At 39.8% G+C, this 21,959-nt stretch overlaps 1 protein-coding gene across 1 annotated transcript in view; it reads left to right on the top strand.

Moving 5' to 3' along the window:
• Positions 1 to 21,959, top strand: part of LOC142906906 (bifunctional 3'-5' exonuclease/ATP-dependent helicase WRN-like) — a 287,799-nt gene that overhangs the window by 27,922 nt on the left and 237,918 nt on the right. The window contains exons 8-9 of the mRNA XM_076055619.1: positions 8,279 to 8,393; positions 11,412 to 11,633. Coding sequence (XP_075911734.1) covers positions 8,279 to 8,393; positions 11,412 to 11,633 — 337 coding nt within the window. The remainder of the gene's footprint in view (positions 1 to 8,278; positions 8,394 to 11,411; positions 11,634 to 21,959) is intronic.

Here is a 21,959-nt window from a genome sequence, read left to right as displayed (position 1 = left end):
TATACACATATAGATATATATACACATATACAGTATACATATATACATAGATACACACACATACACACATATATACATACACATATAGATATATATACACATATACAGTATACATATATACATAGATACACACACACGCACACACATGTATACACATATAGATATATATACACATATACAGTATACATAGATACACACACATACACACACAGAGATATATATAGATATATATATACACATATACAGTATACATATATACATAGATACACACACATACACACATATATACATACACATATAGATATATATACACATATACAGTATACATATATACATAGATACACACACATACACACACACATATATACATACACATATAGATATATATACACATATACAGTATACATATATACATAGATACACACACATACACACATATATACACATATAGATATATATACACATATACAGTATGCATATATACATAGATACACACACATATATACATACACATACAGATAGATATACACATATACAGTATACATATATACATAGATACACACACATACACACACACATATATACATACACATACAGATAGATATACACATATACAGTATACATATATACATAGATACAACAACAACCGCCATTCGCCACTAAGTGGCGGTGACGTTACCACGACGCTTGTGCCAGGCTATGTGCACCCTGAGGCCACGTGAAGTGTCGAACGCCCGCCGGCAGGAGGTCACGGGGCAGACCCAGGTGCCACTGGTCGACTGACTGAGATGACTGAGATTACTGGCTGATGCACCACCTGTGCCCCCTACTGTGCCAACCTGCTGTGCTTTAGCCACCCGGCGCTCCGCTCGCTGTTGTGAGCGTCGCTCCTCCGCCCTCCGTTGTTGTTGGAGGGCGACTGCCTCCAACTGCCCAGTAGCATCCTTCACGAGCCTCCTCCACAGAGGCCGATCTTGACACCGCTGGTACCAGTCATCGGCAAGTCCACTCAGCTCCACGTCCTCCTGTACCACATCACTCCATCTCTTCTCTAGCCCGTGCCGCGCCCGCTTAGCCCCCTCAATCCGGCCAAACAAAAGCTGTTTCGGCATGCGGTGGCTGGGCATGCGGGCTACATGACCCAGCCATCGCAGCCTTGCCTGCCGGAGGAGCTCACCGATGGGACCCTGCCCAGATCTTTCAAGGATTTGTGAGCTCCTCACACAATCCAGTCTGGTTAAACCCAGGATGGATCGTAGGCAGGCCAGCCTAAATGTTTCTAACCGGCGAAGATGTTCCACTAGGGGGGTCCACGTTTCGCAAGCGTAGAGAAGGGAGGGAATGACCGTGGCCGAGAAGACCTGAAGCTTAGTGCGGAGCGACAGACCAGGTAGCTTCCACACAGCGTTACGCAACCGATGAAAATATATTGCCGCTCGACTGATTCGGAGTGAGACCTCTGCTGTTAAACTGGAGCCAGTCATAAGCACACTGCCCAGGTATGGGAAACTCTCCACTCTCTCCACAACTGCCCCATCCTCTGCTACCAGTCTGGCAAAACAACCCCCTACCTCCTCGCGGTGCCGGACGGGCAACTCTGTCGTGGACAGCGCTGTGGGGGGAGATCCAATTTTGATTGGCTCCTCCCCTCATGACATATGTGTCCACCACAGGGGCTAAACGGGGGCTCTGGACGGGTGCGAGGGGCTGGTAACCCCTCCACCTTCAATTAATTACCACGAAACTACGAATTAAACATAGATACACACACATACACACACACATATATATACATACACATACAGATAGATATACACATATACAGTATACATATATACATATGCATAGATACACACACATACACACACATATATACACATATATAGATATATATACATACACATACACACAGAGATATATAGATAGATATATACACATATATACATATATACATACACAGACACACACAGAGATATATATACATAGATATAGATATACATACACATACACACAGAGATGTATACAGATATACACATATACATAGATATAGAGTATATATAGATACATATATACATACACACACATATATACATATATACACACACATAGATGCACACACATACACACAGATATATATATACATATAGATATGCATATATACATATAGATATACATATAGATATACACACATACAGTAAACATATATACATATACATAGATCAGTTTAACACGTAGGCTTTCGCGACCATTATGAATTATTATGAATATACATAGATACACACATACACACACACACATATATAGATATATATATACATATAGAGTATATATAGATATACATACACACAGATATATATATAGATATATACACATATATACATACACACAGAGATATATATATACATATATACACACATATAGATATATACATATAGATATACATATATATAGATATACATATATATAGATATAGATACACACACATAGATACACACACATACACACGCACATATATATACATACACACAGATATATATAGATATACATATATACATATAGCTATACATATATACACATACAGTATACACATATATACATACACACAGAGATATATATACACACATATATATACATATAGATATATATATAGATATACATATATAGATACACACACATACACACACACGCAGATATATACATATAGAGTATATATAGATATACACATATACATATATATACATAGACACACATATACACATACACACACATATATAGATATAGATACACACACATAGATACACACACATACACACACACAGATATACATACACACATATATAGATACATATACAGTATACATATATACATATACATAGATATACACATATATAGATACATATACACACATATACACACGTACATATATACATATATACACATAGATATACACATATACACACATATACATATAGAGTATATATAGATATACACATATACATATATACATATACACACATATACACATACACACACATAGATAGATACACACACATACACACACATATATACACACATATATATAGATATAACCACATATAGATATATACATATATAGATACACACACATACACACACATATATACAGATATATATGTACACACACACAGAGATACACATATACATATATATACACACATATAGATATATATTCATATATACACACACACACAGAGATATATATACATATATACACATATATACATATATACACATACAGTATACACATATATACATATATACATACACATATATATAGATACACACACAGAGATATACATACAGATATACACATATACATAGATATATACACATATATACACATATATACATATAGATACATATATACACATACATTATAAACATATGTATATATACATATATACATACATACACACATATATAGATATAGATACACATATATAGATACATATACACACAGAGAGATACATAGATAGATACATAGATATATAGATATACACATACACATATAGATATATATATAGACACACACAGAGATACATATATACACATATATAGATACATATACACACATATACACACATATACACACGTACATATATATACATATATACACACATATACACACATATAATTATACATATATGGATATACATATATATACACATACACACATATACACACAGAGATATATAAAGACAAAGACAAAGATCCCCCATGTAGCCTGTAACAGACTGTAGGGGCAAGTGCTGTTAGCGAGCACCAGCTATGAAGGCCGGAACGGTACACGAGGGGGTGGGTGGCCAGCACCACGCCCGACCGCCTTTGTCTCCCTAGTGGCGATGTTTACACACCGCTCCAGGTACTCATTTGAGGCTGAGTCGACCTAGGGGAGGCCCGGGACCGGTTCAGATAATCATCACTGGTGTTGGCCGTGAGCGGGAATCGAACCCGGGTCGCCAGGTTCATAGCGCAGCGTAGCGCTAACCACTACACCACCGCTCCCCACGACAGAGATATATATACACATATATACACACATATAGATATATACATATATACACATATATACATACACACAGAGATACATATATACACATATACAGTATACACATATATAGATATATACACACACACATATATAGATACACACACAGAGATATATAGATATATACATAAACATATATACACACACACAGATATATACACATAGATACATATAGATATATACAGTATACATATATACATATAGATATATACATATATACATATATAGATACACATATACATATATACACACATATACATATATACACACATACATATAGATACATATATACACATACACACACACACATATATACATAAAGATATTACATATACAGATATACATATATACACATATATACACATACACACACATATATACAGATATACACATATATACATACACACATATATGTACACACATATACATATATAAATAGACATATACGCATAGATATACATATATACACATACATATATACATATATAGATAGACACACACACATATATACATATATACACATATATACATGTAGATATACATATATACACACATACATACACATATATACACATATATATAGACATACACACACATATAGATATATACACATATACACATACATACACACATACATATACACATACACATATAGACACATATATACACATATATAGATATACACACACATATACTTATATATACACATACAGATATACATACATAGATACACACATATATAGATATACACATATATAAACATACATAGATACACACACATATACATATATAGATACACATATACATACACACACATATACATACATATATACACACACATAGATAGATAGATATATACACATGTATACACATACACATATACACACATATATACGTATATACATATACAGATATACATATATAGATACACACATATATACACATAAACATATATAGATATACACACACATATACATATATATACACATACAGATATACATATATAGATACACACACATATATACATATATAGATATACACACATATATCCACACACTGTGTGTCTCTGTGTGTCTCTGTCTCTGTGTCTCTGTGTGTCTCTTTGTCTCTGTCTCACCCTGTGTGTCTCTGTGTGTCTCTGTGTGTCTCTGTGTCTCTGTGTGTCTCTGTGTCTCACTGTGTCTCATACACACACACATATATACACACACATATATAGATATACACTCACATATATACTGTGTGTCTCTGTGTGTCTCTGTCTCTGTGTCTCTGTGTGTGTCTTTGTCTCTGTCTCACCCTGTGTGTCTCTGTGTGTCTCTGTGTGTCTCTGTGTCTCTGTGTGTCTGTGTCTCACCCTGTGTGTCTCTGTGTGTCTCTGTGTCTCTGTGTCTCTGTGTGTCTCTGTGTGTCTCTGTGTCTCTGTCTCAGGCCGTCCACGTCTGAGTCTCTCTGCTGTCTCCACGGTGTCTCTGTGTCTTTGTGTCTCTGTGTGTCTCTGTCTCACCCTGTGTGTCTCTGTGTCTCTGTGTGTCTCTGTGTCTCTGTGTGTCTCTGTGTGTCTCTGTGTCTCTGTGTGTCTGTGTGTCTCTGTGTCTCACTGTGTGTCTCTGTCTCTGTGTGTCTCTGTGTGTCTCTGTCTCACCCTGTGTGTCTCTGTGTGTCTCTGTGTGTCTCTGTGTCTCTGTGTGTCTCTGTGTCTCTGTGTGTCTCTGTGTGTCTCTGTGTCTCTGTGTGTCTGTGTGTCTCTGTGTCTCACTGTGTGTCTCTGTGTCTCTGTGTGTCTGTGTGTCTCTGTGTCTCTGTGTGTCTCTGTGTGTCTCTGTGTCTCTGTGTGTCTCTGTGTCTCTGTCTCTGTCTCAGGCCGTCCACGTCTGAGTCTCTCTGCTGTCTTCACGGTGTCTCTGTGTCTCTGTCTCTGTGTCTCTGTGTGTCTCTGTGTGTCTCTGTGTCTCACTGTGTGTCTCTGTGTGTCTCACTGTGTCTCTGTGTCTCTGTGTCTCTGTGTCTCTGTGTCTCTGTCTCTGTCTCAGGCCGTCCACGTCTGAGTCTCTCTGCTGTCTTCACGGTGTCTCTGTGTCTCTGTCTCTGTGTCTCTGTGTGTCTCTGTGTGTCTCTGTGTCTCACTGTGTGTCTCTGTGTGTCTCACTGTGTCTCTGTGTGTCTCTGTGTCTCTGTCTCTGTGTCTCTGTGTGTCTCTGTGTGTCTCTGCGTGTCTCTGTGTGTCTGTGTCTCTGTGTGTGTCTCTGTGTGTGTCTCACTGTGTGTCTCTGTGTGTCTGTGTCTCTGTGTGTGTCTCTGTGTGTGTCTCACTGTGTCTCTGTGTCTCTGTGTGTCTCTGTGTCTCTGTGTCTCACTGTGTCTCTCTGTGTCTCACTGTGTCTCTGTGTCTCTGTCTCACCCTGTGTGTCTCTGTGTCTCTGTCTCTGTGTCTCTCTGTCTCTGTGTCTCTGTCTCAGGCCGTCCACGTCCGAGTCTCTCTGCTGTCTCCATGGTGTCTCTGTGTCTCACTGTCTCTGTGTCTCACTCTGTGTCTCTCTGTGTCTCTGTGTGTCTCACTGTGTGTCTCTGTCTCTGTGTGTCTCTGTGTGTGTCTCTGTGTGTCTCTGTGTCTCTGTCTCTCACTGTGTCTCTGTGTCTCTGTCTCTGTGTGTCTCACCCTGTGTGTCTCTGTCTGTGTCTCACTGTGTGTCTGTCTCAGGCCGTCCACGTCCGAGTCTCTCTGCTGTCTCCATGGTGTCTCTGTGTCTCACTGTCTCTGTGTCTCACTGTGTGTGTCTCTGTGTCTCTGTCTCTCTGTCTCTGTGTGTCTGTGTGTCTCTGTGTGTGTCTCTGTGTGTCTCTGTGTCTCACTGTGTCTCTGTGTCTCTGTGTCTCTGTGTGTGTCTCTGTGTGTGTCTCACTGTGTGTCTCTGTGTGTCTGTGTCTCTCTGTGTGTCTCACTGTGTGTCTCTGTCTCACCCTGTGTGTCTCTGTCTGTGTCTCACTGTGTGTCTGTCTCAGGCCGTCCACGTCCGAGTCTCTCTGCTGTCTCCATGGTGTCTCTGTGTCTCACTGTCTCTGTGTCTCACTGTGTGTGTCTCTGTGTCTCTGTCTCTCTGTCTCTGTGTGTCTGTGTGTCTCTGTGTGTGTCTCTGTGTGTCTCTGTGTCTCACTGTGTCTCTGTGTCTCTGTGTGTGTCTCTGTGTGTGTCTCACTGTGTGTCTCTGTGTGTCTGTGTCTCTCTGTGTGTCTCACTGTGTGTCTGTGTCTCACCCTGTGTGTCTCTGTCTGTGTCTCACTGTGTGTCTGTCTCAGGCCGTCCACGTCCGAGTCTCTCTGCTGTCTCCACGGTGTCTCTGTGTCTCTGTGTGTCTCTGTCTCACCCTGTGTGTCTCTGTCTCTCTGTCTCTGTGTCTCTGTGTGTCTCACTGTGTCTCTGTGTGTCTCTGTGTCTCACTGTGTGTCTCTGTCTGTGTCTCACTGTGTGTCTGTCTCAGGCCGTCCACGTCCGAGTCTCTCTGCTGTCTCCATGGTGTCTCTGTGTCTCACTGTCTCTGTGTCTCACTGTGTGTGTCTCTGTGTCTCTGTCTCTCTGTCTCTGTGTGTCTGTGTGTCTCTGTGTGTGTCTCTGTGTGTCTCTGTGTCTCACTGTGTCTCTGTGTCTCTGTGTGTGTCTCTGTGTGTGTCTCACTGTGTGTCTCTGTGTGTCTGTGTCTCTCTGTGTGTCTCACTGTGTGTCTGTGTCTCACCCTGTGTGTCTCTGTCTGTGTCTCACTGTGTGTCTGTCTCAGGCCGTCCACGTCCGAGTCTCTCTGCTGTCTCCACGGTGTCTCTGTGTCTCTGTGTGTCTCTGTGTCTCTGTGTGTGTCTCTGTGTGTGTCTCTGTGTGTCTCACCCTGTGTGTCTCTGTCTCTGTGTCTCACTGTGTGTCTGTGTCTCACCCTGTGTGTCTCTGTCTGTGTCTCACTGTGTGTCTGTCTCAGGCCGTCCACGTCCGAGTCTCTCTGCTGCCTTCACGGTGTCTCTGTGTCTCTGTCTCTGTGTCTCTGTGTGTCTCTCTGTGTCTCTGTGTCTCACTGTGTCTCTGTGTGTCTCTGTGTGTGTCTCACTGTGTGTCTCTGTGTGTCTGTGTGTCTCTGTGTGTCTCACTGTGTGTCTCTGTCTCACCCTGTGTGTCTCTGTCTGTGTCTCACTGTGTGTCTGTCTCAGGCCGTCCACGTCCGAGTCTCTCTGCTGTCTCCACGGTGTCTCTCGATGCCGAGCTGCGTCCATCTCGACTCTGCTGAACACCACTCGGACATTCACTCACGATAATGGTCTAGAGGTCCTCACCACTCACCACTCACTCCTCACCACTCCTCACCACTCACCACTCACCACCCACCTCTCACTCACTCACTCACCAACTCACTCACCACCCACTCACCACTCACTCCTCACCACTCACCACTCACTCACCACTCACTCACTCACCACTCACTCAGTCACTCACTCACTCACTCACCCACTCACCACTCACTCACCACTCACTCACTCACCTACTCACTCAGTCACTCACTCAGCCACTCACTCACTCACTCACCACTCACTCACCACTCACTCACCACTCACTCACCACCCACCTCTCACTCACTCACTCACCAACTCACTCACCACCCACTCACCACTCACTCCTCACCACTCACCACTCACTCACCACTCACTCACTCACCACTCACTCAGTCACTCACTCACTCACTCACCCACTCACTCACTCACCCACTCACTCACTCACCCACCCACTCACTCACTCACTCACCCACTCACTCACCCACTCACTCACTCACCCACTCACTCACTCACCCACTCACTCACTCACTCACTCATCCACTCATCCACTCACTCACTCACTCACCACTCACTCACTCACTCACCACTCACCCACTCACTCACTCACCCACTCACTCACCCACTCACTCACTCACTCAGCCACCCACTCAGCCACTCACCCAGTCACTCACTCACTCAGTCACTCACCCACTCAGTCACTCACTCAGTCACTCAGTCACTCACTCACCCACCCACTCACCACTCACTCACTCACTCACTCACCCACTCACCCACTTACCCACTCACTCACTCACCCACTCACTCACCCACTCACTCACCCACTCACTCACCACTCACCACTCACCCACTCACTCACTCACCCACTCAGTCACTCACTCACCCACTCAGTCACTCAGTCACTCACTCACCCACTCACTCACTCACCCACTCACTCACTCCTCACCACTCACTCACCACTCACTCACTCACCTACTCACTCAGTCACTCACTCAGCCACTCACTCACTCACTCACCACTCACTCACCACTCACCACTCACTCACCACTCACTCACCACCCACCTCTCACTCACTCACTCACCAACTCACTCACCACCCACTCACCACTCACTCCTCACCACTCACCACTCACTCACCACTCACTCACTCACCACTCACTCAGTCACTCACTCACTCACTCACCCACTCACTCACTCACCCACTCACTCACTCACTCACCCACCCACTCACTCACTCACTCACCCACTCACTCACCCACTCACTCACCCACTCACTCACTCACCCACTCACCCACTCACTCACTCACCCACTCACCCACTCACTCACCAACTCACTCACTCACTCAGTCACTCACTCACTCAGTCACTCACTCACTCACTCACCACTCACTCACCACCACTCACCACTCACTCCTCACTCAGTCACTCACTCACCCACTCACTCACTCACTCATCCACTCATCCACTCACTCACTCACTCACCACTCACTCACTCACTCACCACTCACCCACTCACTCACTCACCCACTCACTCACCCACTCACTCACTCACTCACCACTCACTCAGTCACTCACCACTCACTCACCACTCACTCCTCACCACTCACCACTCACTCACTCAGCCACTCACTCAGTCACTCACTCACCCACCCACTCACCCACTCACTCACTCACCACTCACCCACTCACTCAGTCACTCACCCACTCACTCACTCACCCACTCACTCACTCACCCACTTACCCACTCACTCACTCACCCACTCACTCACTCACCCACTCACTCACTCACCACTCACTCACTCACTCACCCACTCACTCACTCACTCACCCACCCACCCACTCACCCACCCACCCACTCACTCACCTACCCACCCACTCACCCACCCACCCACTCACTCACCCACCCACCCACCCACCCACTCACTCACCCACCCACCCACTCACTCACTCACCCACCCACCCACCCACTCACTCACTCACCCACCCACTCACCCACTCACTCACTCACTCACCCACTCACCCACTCACCCACTCACCCACTCACTCACTCACTCACCCACTCACTCACTCACCCACCCACTCACTCACTCACCCACCCACTCACCCACCCACCCACTCACCCACTCACTCACCCACCCACTCACTCACCCACTCACCCACCCACTCACCCACTCACTCACCCACTCACCCACCCACCCACCCACTCACTCACTCACCCACCCACCCACCCACTCACTCACCCACTCACCCACCCATCCACCCACTCACTCACCCATCCACCCACTCACCCACCCACTCACTCACCCACTCACTCACTCACCCACCCACTCACCCACCCACTCACTCACCCACTCACTCACTCACCCACCCACTCACTCACCATCCACCCACTCACCCACCCACTCACTCACCCACTCACTCACCCACTCACTCACTCACCCACCCACTCACTCACTCACCCACCCACCCACTCACCCACCCACCCACTCACTCACCCACTCACCCACCCACTCACTCACCCACCCACCCACCCACTCACTCACTCACTCACCCACCCACCCACTCACTCACCCACCCACCCACTCACTCACTCACCCACCCACTCACTCACTCACCCACCCACCCACTCACTCACCCACTCACTCACTCACTCACCCACCCACTCACTCACTCACCCACCCACCCACTCACTCACTCACCCACTCACCCATCCACCCACTCACTCACTCACCCACCCACCCACTCACTCACCCACTCACTCACTCACTCACCCACCCACTCACTCACTCACCCACCCACCCACTCACTCACCCATCCACCCACTCACTCACTCACCCACCCACCCACTCACTCACCCACTCACTCACTCACTCACCCACCCACTCACTCACTCACCCACCCACCCACTCACTCACCCACTCACTCACCCACTCACTCACTCACCCACCCACTCACTCACTCACCCACCCACTCACTCTCTCACCCACCCACTCACCATCCACCTGGTGTGCCACAGAGTGACGTCTTCGGATTGGCCGGTGACGAGAGCCAGCCAATCGCGGAGCTGCTCCCGGATCAGCAGGACGACCAATCCGAGGCCACCGGGGGCCCGGGGGAGGAGCCCAGCTCAACGAATGAGGGCGCAGGACCCGAGGACGTGGGGGAGGGGCCCGAGGGGGATCACGTGATGGACGACGGCCAATCGGAGCCCTCGGCGGAATCCGAAGTTAAAGTGAAGGTGGTTCAGAGAGACTCATAGAGATACATAGAGATACATAGAGACTCATAGAGATACATAGAGATACATAGAGACACATAGAGATATATAGAGATACATAGACAATACATAGAGACTCATAGAGATACATAGAGACTCATAGAGATACATAGAGACTCATAGAGACACATAGAGATACATAGAGACTCATTGAGATACATAGAGACACATAGAGATACATAGAGACTCATAGAGATACATAGAGATACATAGAGATACATAGAGACACATAGAGACTCATAGAGATACATAGAGATACATAGAGATACATAGAGACTCATAGAGATACATAGAGATACATAGAGACTCATAGAGACACATAGAGATACATAGAGACTCATAGAGATACATAGAGATACATAGAGATACATAGAGACACATAGAGATACATAGAGATATATAGATATACATAGAGACTCATAGAGATACATAGAGATACATAGAGACTCATAGAGACACATAGAGATACATAGAGACTCATAGAGATGCATAGAGACTCATAGAGACTCATAGAGATACATAGAGATACATAGAGATACATAGAGACTCATAGAGACACATAGAGATACATAGAGACTCATAGAGATACATAGAGATACATAGAGACACATAGAGATACATAGAGATACATAGAGACTCATAGAGATACATAGAGATACATAGAGACACATAGAGATACATAGAGACTGATAGAGACTCATAGAGACACATAGAGATACATAGAGACTCATAGATATACATAGAGATACATAGAGATACATAGAGACTCATAGAGACTCATAGAGACACATAGAGATGCATAGAGATACATAGAGATACATAGAGATACATAGAGACACATAGAGATACATAGAGATACATAGAGACTCATAGAGATACATAGAGATAAATAGAGACACATAGAGATACATAGAGACTCATAGAGACTCATAGAGATACATAGAGATACATAGAGATACATAGAGACTCATAGAGACACATAGAGATACATAGAGACTCATAGAGATACATAGAGATATATAGAGACACATAGAGATACACAGAGATACATAGAGACTCATAGAGATATATAGACACTCATAGAGATACATAGAGACTCATAGAGATATATAGAGTCTCAGAGATATATAGAGACTCATAGAGATATATAGAGATACATAGAGACTCATATAGATATATAGAGATACATAGAGATACATAGAGATTCATAGAGATACATAGAGACTCATAGAGATACATAGAGACTCATAGAGATACATAGAGATACATAGAAATATACAGAGACTCATAGAGATACATAGAGACTCATAGAGATACATAGAGACTCATAGAGATACATAGAGACTCATAGAGCTATACAGAGATACATAGAGATACATAGAGACTCATAGAGATACATATAGACAAACGGATACTCATAGAGACTCATAGAGATACATAGAGACTCATAGAGATACATAGAGATACATAGAGACTCATAGAGATACATAGAGATATATAGAGACTCATAGAGATACATAGAGATATATAGAGACTCACAGAGATGCATAGAGATACATAGAGATATATAGATACATAGAGATACATAGAGACGCATAGAGATATATAGAGATACATAGAGACTCATAGAGATTCTTAGAGACACATAGAGATACATAGAGATACATAGAGACTTATAGAGATACATAGAGGCTCATAGAGATACATAGAGACTCATAGAGATACATAGAGATACATAGAGACACATAGAGATACGTAGAGATATATAGAGATACACAGAGACACATAGAGACACATAGAGATACACAGAGATACATAGAGATACATAGAGATACATAGAGACCCATAGAAATACATAGAGATACATAGAGACTCATAGAGATACATAGAGATACATAGAGACACATAGAGATACACAGAGACACATAGAGATACATAGAGACTCATAGAGATACATAGATATATAGAGACACATAGAGATACATAGAGACTCATAGAGATATAGAGATACATAGAGATATATAGAGATACATAGAGATACATAGAGACACATAGAGATATATAGAGACTCATAGAGATACATAGAGACCCATAGAGACTCAGAGATACATAGAGATATATAGAGACTCATAGAGATACATAGAGACTCATAGAGATATATAGAGACTCATAGAGATACATAGAGACACATAGAGATACATAGAGATACATAGAGACACATAGAGATACATAGAGATACATAGAGTCTCATAGAGATACATAGAGACTCATAGAGATACATAGAGACTCATAGAGATACATAGAGATACATAGAGACTCATAGAGATACATAGAGAGTCATAGAGATACATAGAGATACATAGAGACTCATAGAGATACATAGAGACTCATAGAGATACATAGAGACTCATAGAGATACATAGAGATACATAGAGACTCATAGAGATACATAGAGATATATAGAGATACATAGAGACTCTAAGAGATACATAGATATACATAGAGATACATAGAGATATATAGAGATACATAGAGACTCACAGAGATACATAGAGACCCATAGAGACACATAGAGATACATAGAGATATATAGAGGCTCATAGAGATACATAGAGACCCATAGAGACACATAGAGATACAAAGAGATATATAGAGGCTCGTAGAGATACATAGAGACCCATAGAGATACATAGAGATCCATAGAGACTCATAGAGATACATAGAGACTCATAGAGATACTCAGAGATACATAGAGATACATATAGACTCATAGAGATACATAGAGATATATAGAGACACATAGACATACATAGAGATATATAGAGATACATAGAGACTCATAGATATATTGAGATACATAGAGATATATAGAGACTCATAGAGATACATAGAGATACATAGAGAGTCATAGAGATACATAGAGATATATAGAGACTCATAGAGATATATAGAGACTCATAGAGATACATAGAGACTCATAGAGATACATAGAGACTCATAGAGATACATAGAGACTCATTGAGATACATAGAGACACATAGAGATACATAGAGACTCATAGAGACACATAGAGACACATAGAGATACATAGAGATACATAGAGATACATAGAGACTCATAGAGATACATAGAGATACATAGAGATACATAGAGACTCATAGAGACACATAGAGATACATAGAGACTCATAGAGATACATAGAGATACATAGAGATACATAGAGACACATAGAGATACATAGAGATATATAGATATACATAGAGACTCATAGAGATACATAGAGATACATAGAGACTCATAGAGACACATAGAGATACATAGAGACTCATAGAGATACATAGAGACTCATAGAGATACATAGAGACTCATAGAGATACATAGAGATACATAGAGACTCATAGAGACACATAGAGATACATAGAGACTCATAGAGATACATAGAGATACATAGAGACACATAGAGATACATAGAGATACATAGAGACTCATAGAGATACATAGAGATACATAGAGACACATAGAGATACATAGAGACTCATAGAGACACATAGAGATACATAGAGACTCATAGATATACATAGAGATACATAGAGATACATAGAGACTCATAGAGACTCATAGAGATGCATAGAGACTCATAGAGATACATAGAGATACATAGAGATACATAGAGACACATAGAGATACATAGAGATACATAGAGACTCATAGAGATACATAGAGATACATAGAGACACATAGAGATACATAGAGACTCATAGAGATACATAGAGATACATAGAGATACATAGAGATACATAGAGACTCATAGAGACTCATAGAGACACATAGAGATACATAGAGATATATAGATATACATAGAGACTCATAGAGATACATAGAGATACATAGAGACTCATAGAGACACATAGAGATACATAGAGACTCATAGAGATACATAGAGACTCATAGAGATACATAGAGACTCATAGAGATACATAGAGATACATAGAGATACATAGAGACTCATAGAGACACATAGAGATACATAGAGACTCATAGAGATACATAGAGATACATAGAGACACATAGAGATACATAGAGATACATAGAGACTCATAGAGATACATAGAGATACATAGAGACACATAGAGATACATAGAGACTCATAGAGACACATAGAGATACATAGAGACTCATAGATATACATAGAGATACATAGAGATACATAGAGACTCATAGAGACTCATAGAGATGCATAGAGACTCATAGAGATACATAGAGATACATAGAGATACATAGAGACACATAGAGATACATAGAGATACATAGAGACTCATAGAGATACATAGAGATACATAGAGACACATAGAGATACATAGAGACTCATAGAGATACATAGAGATACATAGAGATACATAGAGATACATAGAGACTCATAGAGACACATAGAGATACATAGAGACTCATAGAGATACATAGAGATATATAGAGACACATAGAGATACACAGAGATACATAGAGACTCATAGAGATATATAGACACTCATAGAGATACATAGAGACTCATAGAGATATATAGAGACTCAGAGATATATAGAGACTCATAGAGATATATAGAGATACATAGAGACTCATATAGATATATAGAGATACATAGAGATACATAGAGATTCATAGAGATACATAGAGACTCATAGAGATACATAGAGACTCATAGAGATACATAGAGATACATAGAAATATATAGAGACTCATAGAGATACATAGAGACTCATAGAGATACATAGAGACTCATAGAGATACATAGAGACTCATAGAGATATATAGAGATACATAGAGATACATAGAGACTCATAGAGATACATATAGACAAACGGAGACTCATAGAGACTCATAGAGATACATAGAGATTCATAGAGATACATAGAGATACATAGAGACTCATAGAGATACATAGAGATATATAGAGACTCATAGAGATACATAGAGATATATAGAGACTCACAGAGATGCATAGAGATACATAGAGATATATAGATACATAGAGATACATAGAGACGCATAGAGATATATAGAGATACATAGAGACTCATAGAGACTCTTAGAGACACATAGAGATACATAGAGATACATATAGACTTATAGAGATACATAGAGATACATAGAGGCTCATAGAGATACATAGAGACTCATAGAGATACATAGAGATACATAGAGACACATAGAGATACGTAGAGATATATAGAGATACACAGAGACACATAGAGACACATAGAGATACACAGAGATACATAGAGATACATAGAGATACATAGAGACCCATAGAAATACATAGAGATACATAGAGACTCATAGAGATACATAGAGATACATAGAGACACATAGAGATACACAGAGACACATAGAGATACATAGAGACTCATAGAGATACATAGAGATATATAGAGACACATAGAGATACATAGAGACTCATAGAGATATATAGAGATACATAGAGATATATAGAGATACATAGAGATACATAGAGACACATAGAGATATATAGAGATACATAGAGACTCATAGAGATACATAGAGATATATAGAGACACATAGAGATACATAGAGACTCATAGAGATATATAGAGATACATAGAGACACATAGAGATACATAGAGATACATAGAGATATATAGAGATACATAGAGATACATAGAGACACATAGAGATACATAGAGATACATAGAGATACATAGAGACTCATAGAGATACATAGAGACCCATAGAGACTCAGAGATACATAGACATATATAGAGACTCATAGAGATACATAGAGACTCATAGAGATATATAGAGACTCATAGAGATACATAGAGACACATAGAGATACATAGAGATACATAGAGATACATAGAGACTCATAGAGATACATAGAGACTCATAGAGTCTCATAGAGATACATAAAGATATATAGAGACTCATAGAGATACATAGAGATACAGAGAGATATATATAGAGACTCATAGAGATACATAGAGACTCATAGAGATACATAGAGACTCATAGAGATACATAGAGACTCATAGAGATACATACAGATACATAGAGATACATAGAGACTCATAGAGATACATAGAGATATATAGAGACTCATAGAGATACATAGAGACTCATAGAGATACATAGAGACTCATAGAGATACATAGAGATACATAGAGACTCATAGAGATACATAGAGACTCATAGAGATACATAGAGATACATAGAGACTCATAGAGATACATAGAGACTCATAGAGATACATAGAGACTCATAGAGATACATAGAGATACATAGAGACTCATAGAGATACATAGAGATATATAGAGATACATAGAGACTCTAAGAGATACATAGATATACATAGAGATACATAGAGATATATAGAGATACATAGAGACTCACAGAGATACATAGAGACCCATAGAGACACATAGAGATACATAGAGATATATAGAGGCTCATAGAGATACATAGAGACCCATAGAGACACATAGAGATACAAAGAGATATATAGAGGCTCATAGAGATACATAGAGACCCATAGAGATACATAGAGATCTATAGAGACTCATAGAGATACATAGAGACTCATAGAGATACTCAGAGATACATAGAGATACATATAGACTCATAGAGATATATAGAGACACATAGACATACATAGAGATATATAGAGATACATAGAGACTCATAGATATATACATAGAGATACATAGAGATATATAGAGATACATAGAGAGTCATAGAGATACATAGAGATATATAGAGACTCATAGAGATATATAGAGACTCATAGAGATACATAGAGACTCATAGAGATACATAGAGATACATAGAGACTCATAGAGACTCATAGAGATACATAGAGATACATAGAGACTTATAGAGATATATAGAGACTCATAGAGATATATAGAGACTCATAGAGATACATAGAGACTCATAGAGATACATAGAGATACATAGAGACTCATAGAGACTCATAGAGATACATAGAGATACATAGAGACTTATAGAGATATATAGAGATACATTGAGATACATAGAGATACATAGAGACTCATAGAGATATATAGAGATACATAGAGATACATAGAGACACAGATATATGGGATACATAGAGACGCATAGAGATATATAGAGATACATAGAGATACATAGAGACTCATAGAGATACATAGACACTCATAGAGATATATAGAGATACATAGAGACTCATAGAGATACATAGATATATAGAGATACATAGAGATATATAGAGATACATAGACACTCACAGAGATACATTTGAGACCCATAGAGACACATAGAGACTCACAGAGATACATAGAGATACATAGAGACACATAGAGATACATAGAGATACATAGAGATATATAGAGACTCATAGAGATACATAGAGACCCATAGAGATACATAGAGATATATAGAGACTCATAGAGATACATAGAGACCCATAGAGACACATAGAGATGCATAGACTCATAAAGATACATAGAGATACATATAGATACATAGAGATATATAGAGACTCATAGAGATACAAAGATATACATAGAGACTCATAGAGACACATAGAGATACATAGAGACTCGTAGAGATACATAGAGATACATAGAGATACATAGAGACTCATAGAGATACATAGAGACTCATAGAGATACATAGAGATATATAGAGACTCATAGAGACACATAGAGATACATAGAGATATATAGACACTCATAAAGATACATAGAGACTCATAGAGATACATAGAGACACATAGAGATACATAGAGACTCATAGAGATACATAGAGACACATAGAGATACATAGAGACACACAGAGATACATAGAGATACATATAGACACATAGAGATACATAGAGACTCATAGAGATACATAGAGACACATAGAGATACATAGAGACACACAGAGATACATAGAGATACATAGAGATATATAGAGATACATAGAGACACATAGAGATACATATAGATATATAGAGATATATAGAGATACATAGAGACACATAGAGATACATAGAGACTCATAGAGATACATAGAGATATATAGAGACTCATAGAGATACATAGATATACATAGAGACTCATAGAGATACATAGAGATACATAGAGATATATAGAGACTCATAGAGATATATAGAGATACATAGAGACTCATAGAGATACATAGAGATACATAGAGATATATAGAGACTCATAGAGATACATAGAGATACATAGAGACTCATAGAGATACATAGAGATATATAGAGACTCATAGAGATATATAGAGATACATAGAGACACATAGAGATACAAAGAGACTCATAGAGATACATATAGACAAACAGAGACTCATAGAGACTCATAGAGATACATAGAGATACATAGAGACTCATAGAGATACATAGAGATACATAGAGACTCATAGAGATACATAGAGATATATAGAGACTCATAGAGATACATAGAGATATTTAGAGACTCACAGAGATGCATAGACATACATAGAGATATATAGAGATACGTAGAGATATGTAGAGATACATAGAGACTCTTAGAGACACATAGAGGCTCATAGAGATACATAGAGACTTATAGAGATACATAGAGATACATAGAGACACATAGAGATACGTAGAGATATGTAGAGATACATAGAGATATATAGAGACTCATAGAGATACATAGAGACTCATAGAGATACATAGAGATACATATAGATATATAGAGACTCATAGAGATACATAGAGACCCATAGAGATACATAGAGATACATAGAGATATATAGAGACTCATAGAGATACATAGAGACCCATAGAGATACATAGAGATACATAGAGATACATAGAGATATATAGAGATACATAGAGACTCATCGAGATACATAGAGATACATAGAGACTCATAGAGATACATAGAGACTCATAGAGATACATAGAGATACATAGAGATACGTAGAGATATGTAGAGATACATAGAGATATATAGAGACTCATAGAGATACATAGAGACTCATAGAGATACATAGAGATACATAGAGATATATAGAGACGCATAGAGATACATAGAGACCCATAGAGATACATAGAGATACATAGAGATATATAGAGACTCATAGAGATACATAGAGACCCATAGAGACACATAGAGATACATAGAGACTCATAGAGATACATAGAGACTCACAGAGATACATAGACTCATAGAGACACATAGAGATACATAGAGATACATAGAGATATATAGAGACTCATAGAGATACATAGAGACCCATAGAGATACATAGAGATATATAGAGACTCATAGAGATACATAGAGATACATAGAGACTCACAGATATACATAGAGATACATAGAGACTCATAGAGATACATAGAGATACATAGAGACACATAGAGACTCATAGAGATACATAGAGACTCATAGAGATACATAGAGATATATAGAGACTCATAGAGATACATAGAGATATTTAGAGATACATAGATATATAGAGATACATAGAGACTCATAGAGATACATAGAGACTCATAGAGATACATAGAGATACATAGAGACTCAGAGATACATAGATATATATATATAGAGACTCGTAGAGACTCATAGAGATACATAGAGATACATAGAGACACATAGAGACTCAGAGATACATAGAGATACATAGAGACTCATAGAGATACATAGAGACTCATAGAGATACATACAGATACATAGAGATACATAGAGACACATAGAGATACATAGAGACTCATAGAGACTCATAGAGATACATAGAGATATATAGAGACTCATAGAGATACATAGAGATACATAGAGACTCATAGAGATACATAGAGATACATAGAGACTCATAGAGATACATAGAGATATATAGATATACTTGGAGACACATAGAGATACATAGAGATATATAGAGATACATAGAGACACATAGAGATATATAGAGATACATAGAGATACATAGAGATACATAGAGACTCATATAGATACATAGAGATAAATAGAGACTCATAGAGATACATAGACACACATAGAGATATATAGAGATACATAGAGACACATACAGATACATAGAGACTCAAAGACATACATAGAGACTCATAGAGATACATAGAGACTCATAGAGATACATAGAGACTCATAGAGATACATAGAGATACACAGAGATACATAGAGATACATAGAGATATATAGAGATACATATAGACTCATAGAGATACATAGAGACTCATAGAGATACATAGAGATACATAGAGACACATAGAGATACATAGACTCATAGAGATACATAGAG

This window comes from Petromyzon marinus, chromosome 71, assembly GCF_048934315.1.
Source record: "Petromyzon marinus isolate PM22_M1 ecotype Great Lakes invasive population chromosome 71, UKy_Petmar_22M1.pri1.0, whole genome shotgun sequence".
Taxonomy (NCBI): Eukaryota; Metazoa; Chordata; class Hyperoartia; order Petromyzontiformes; family Petromyzontidae; genus Petromyzon; species Petromyzon marinus.
Note: the sequence above shows the minus strand (reverse complement) of the source record. Positions and strands in the feature narration are given on the sequence as shown.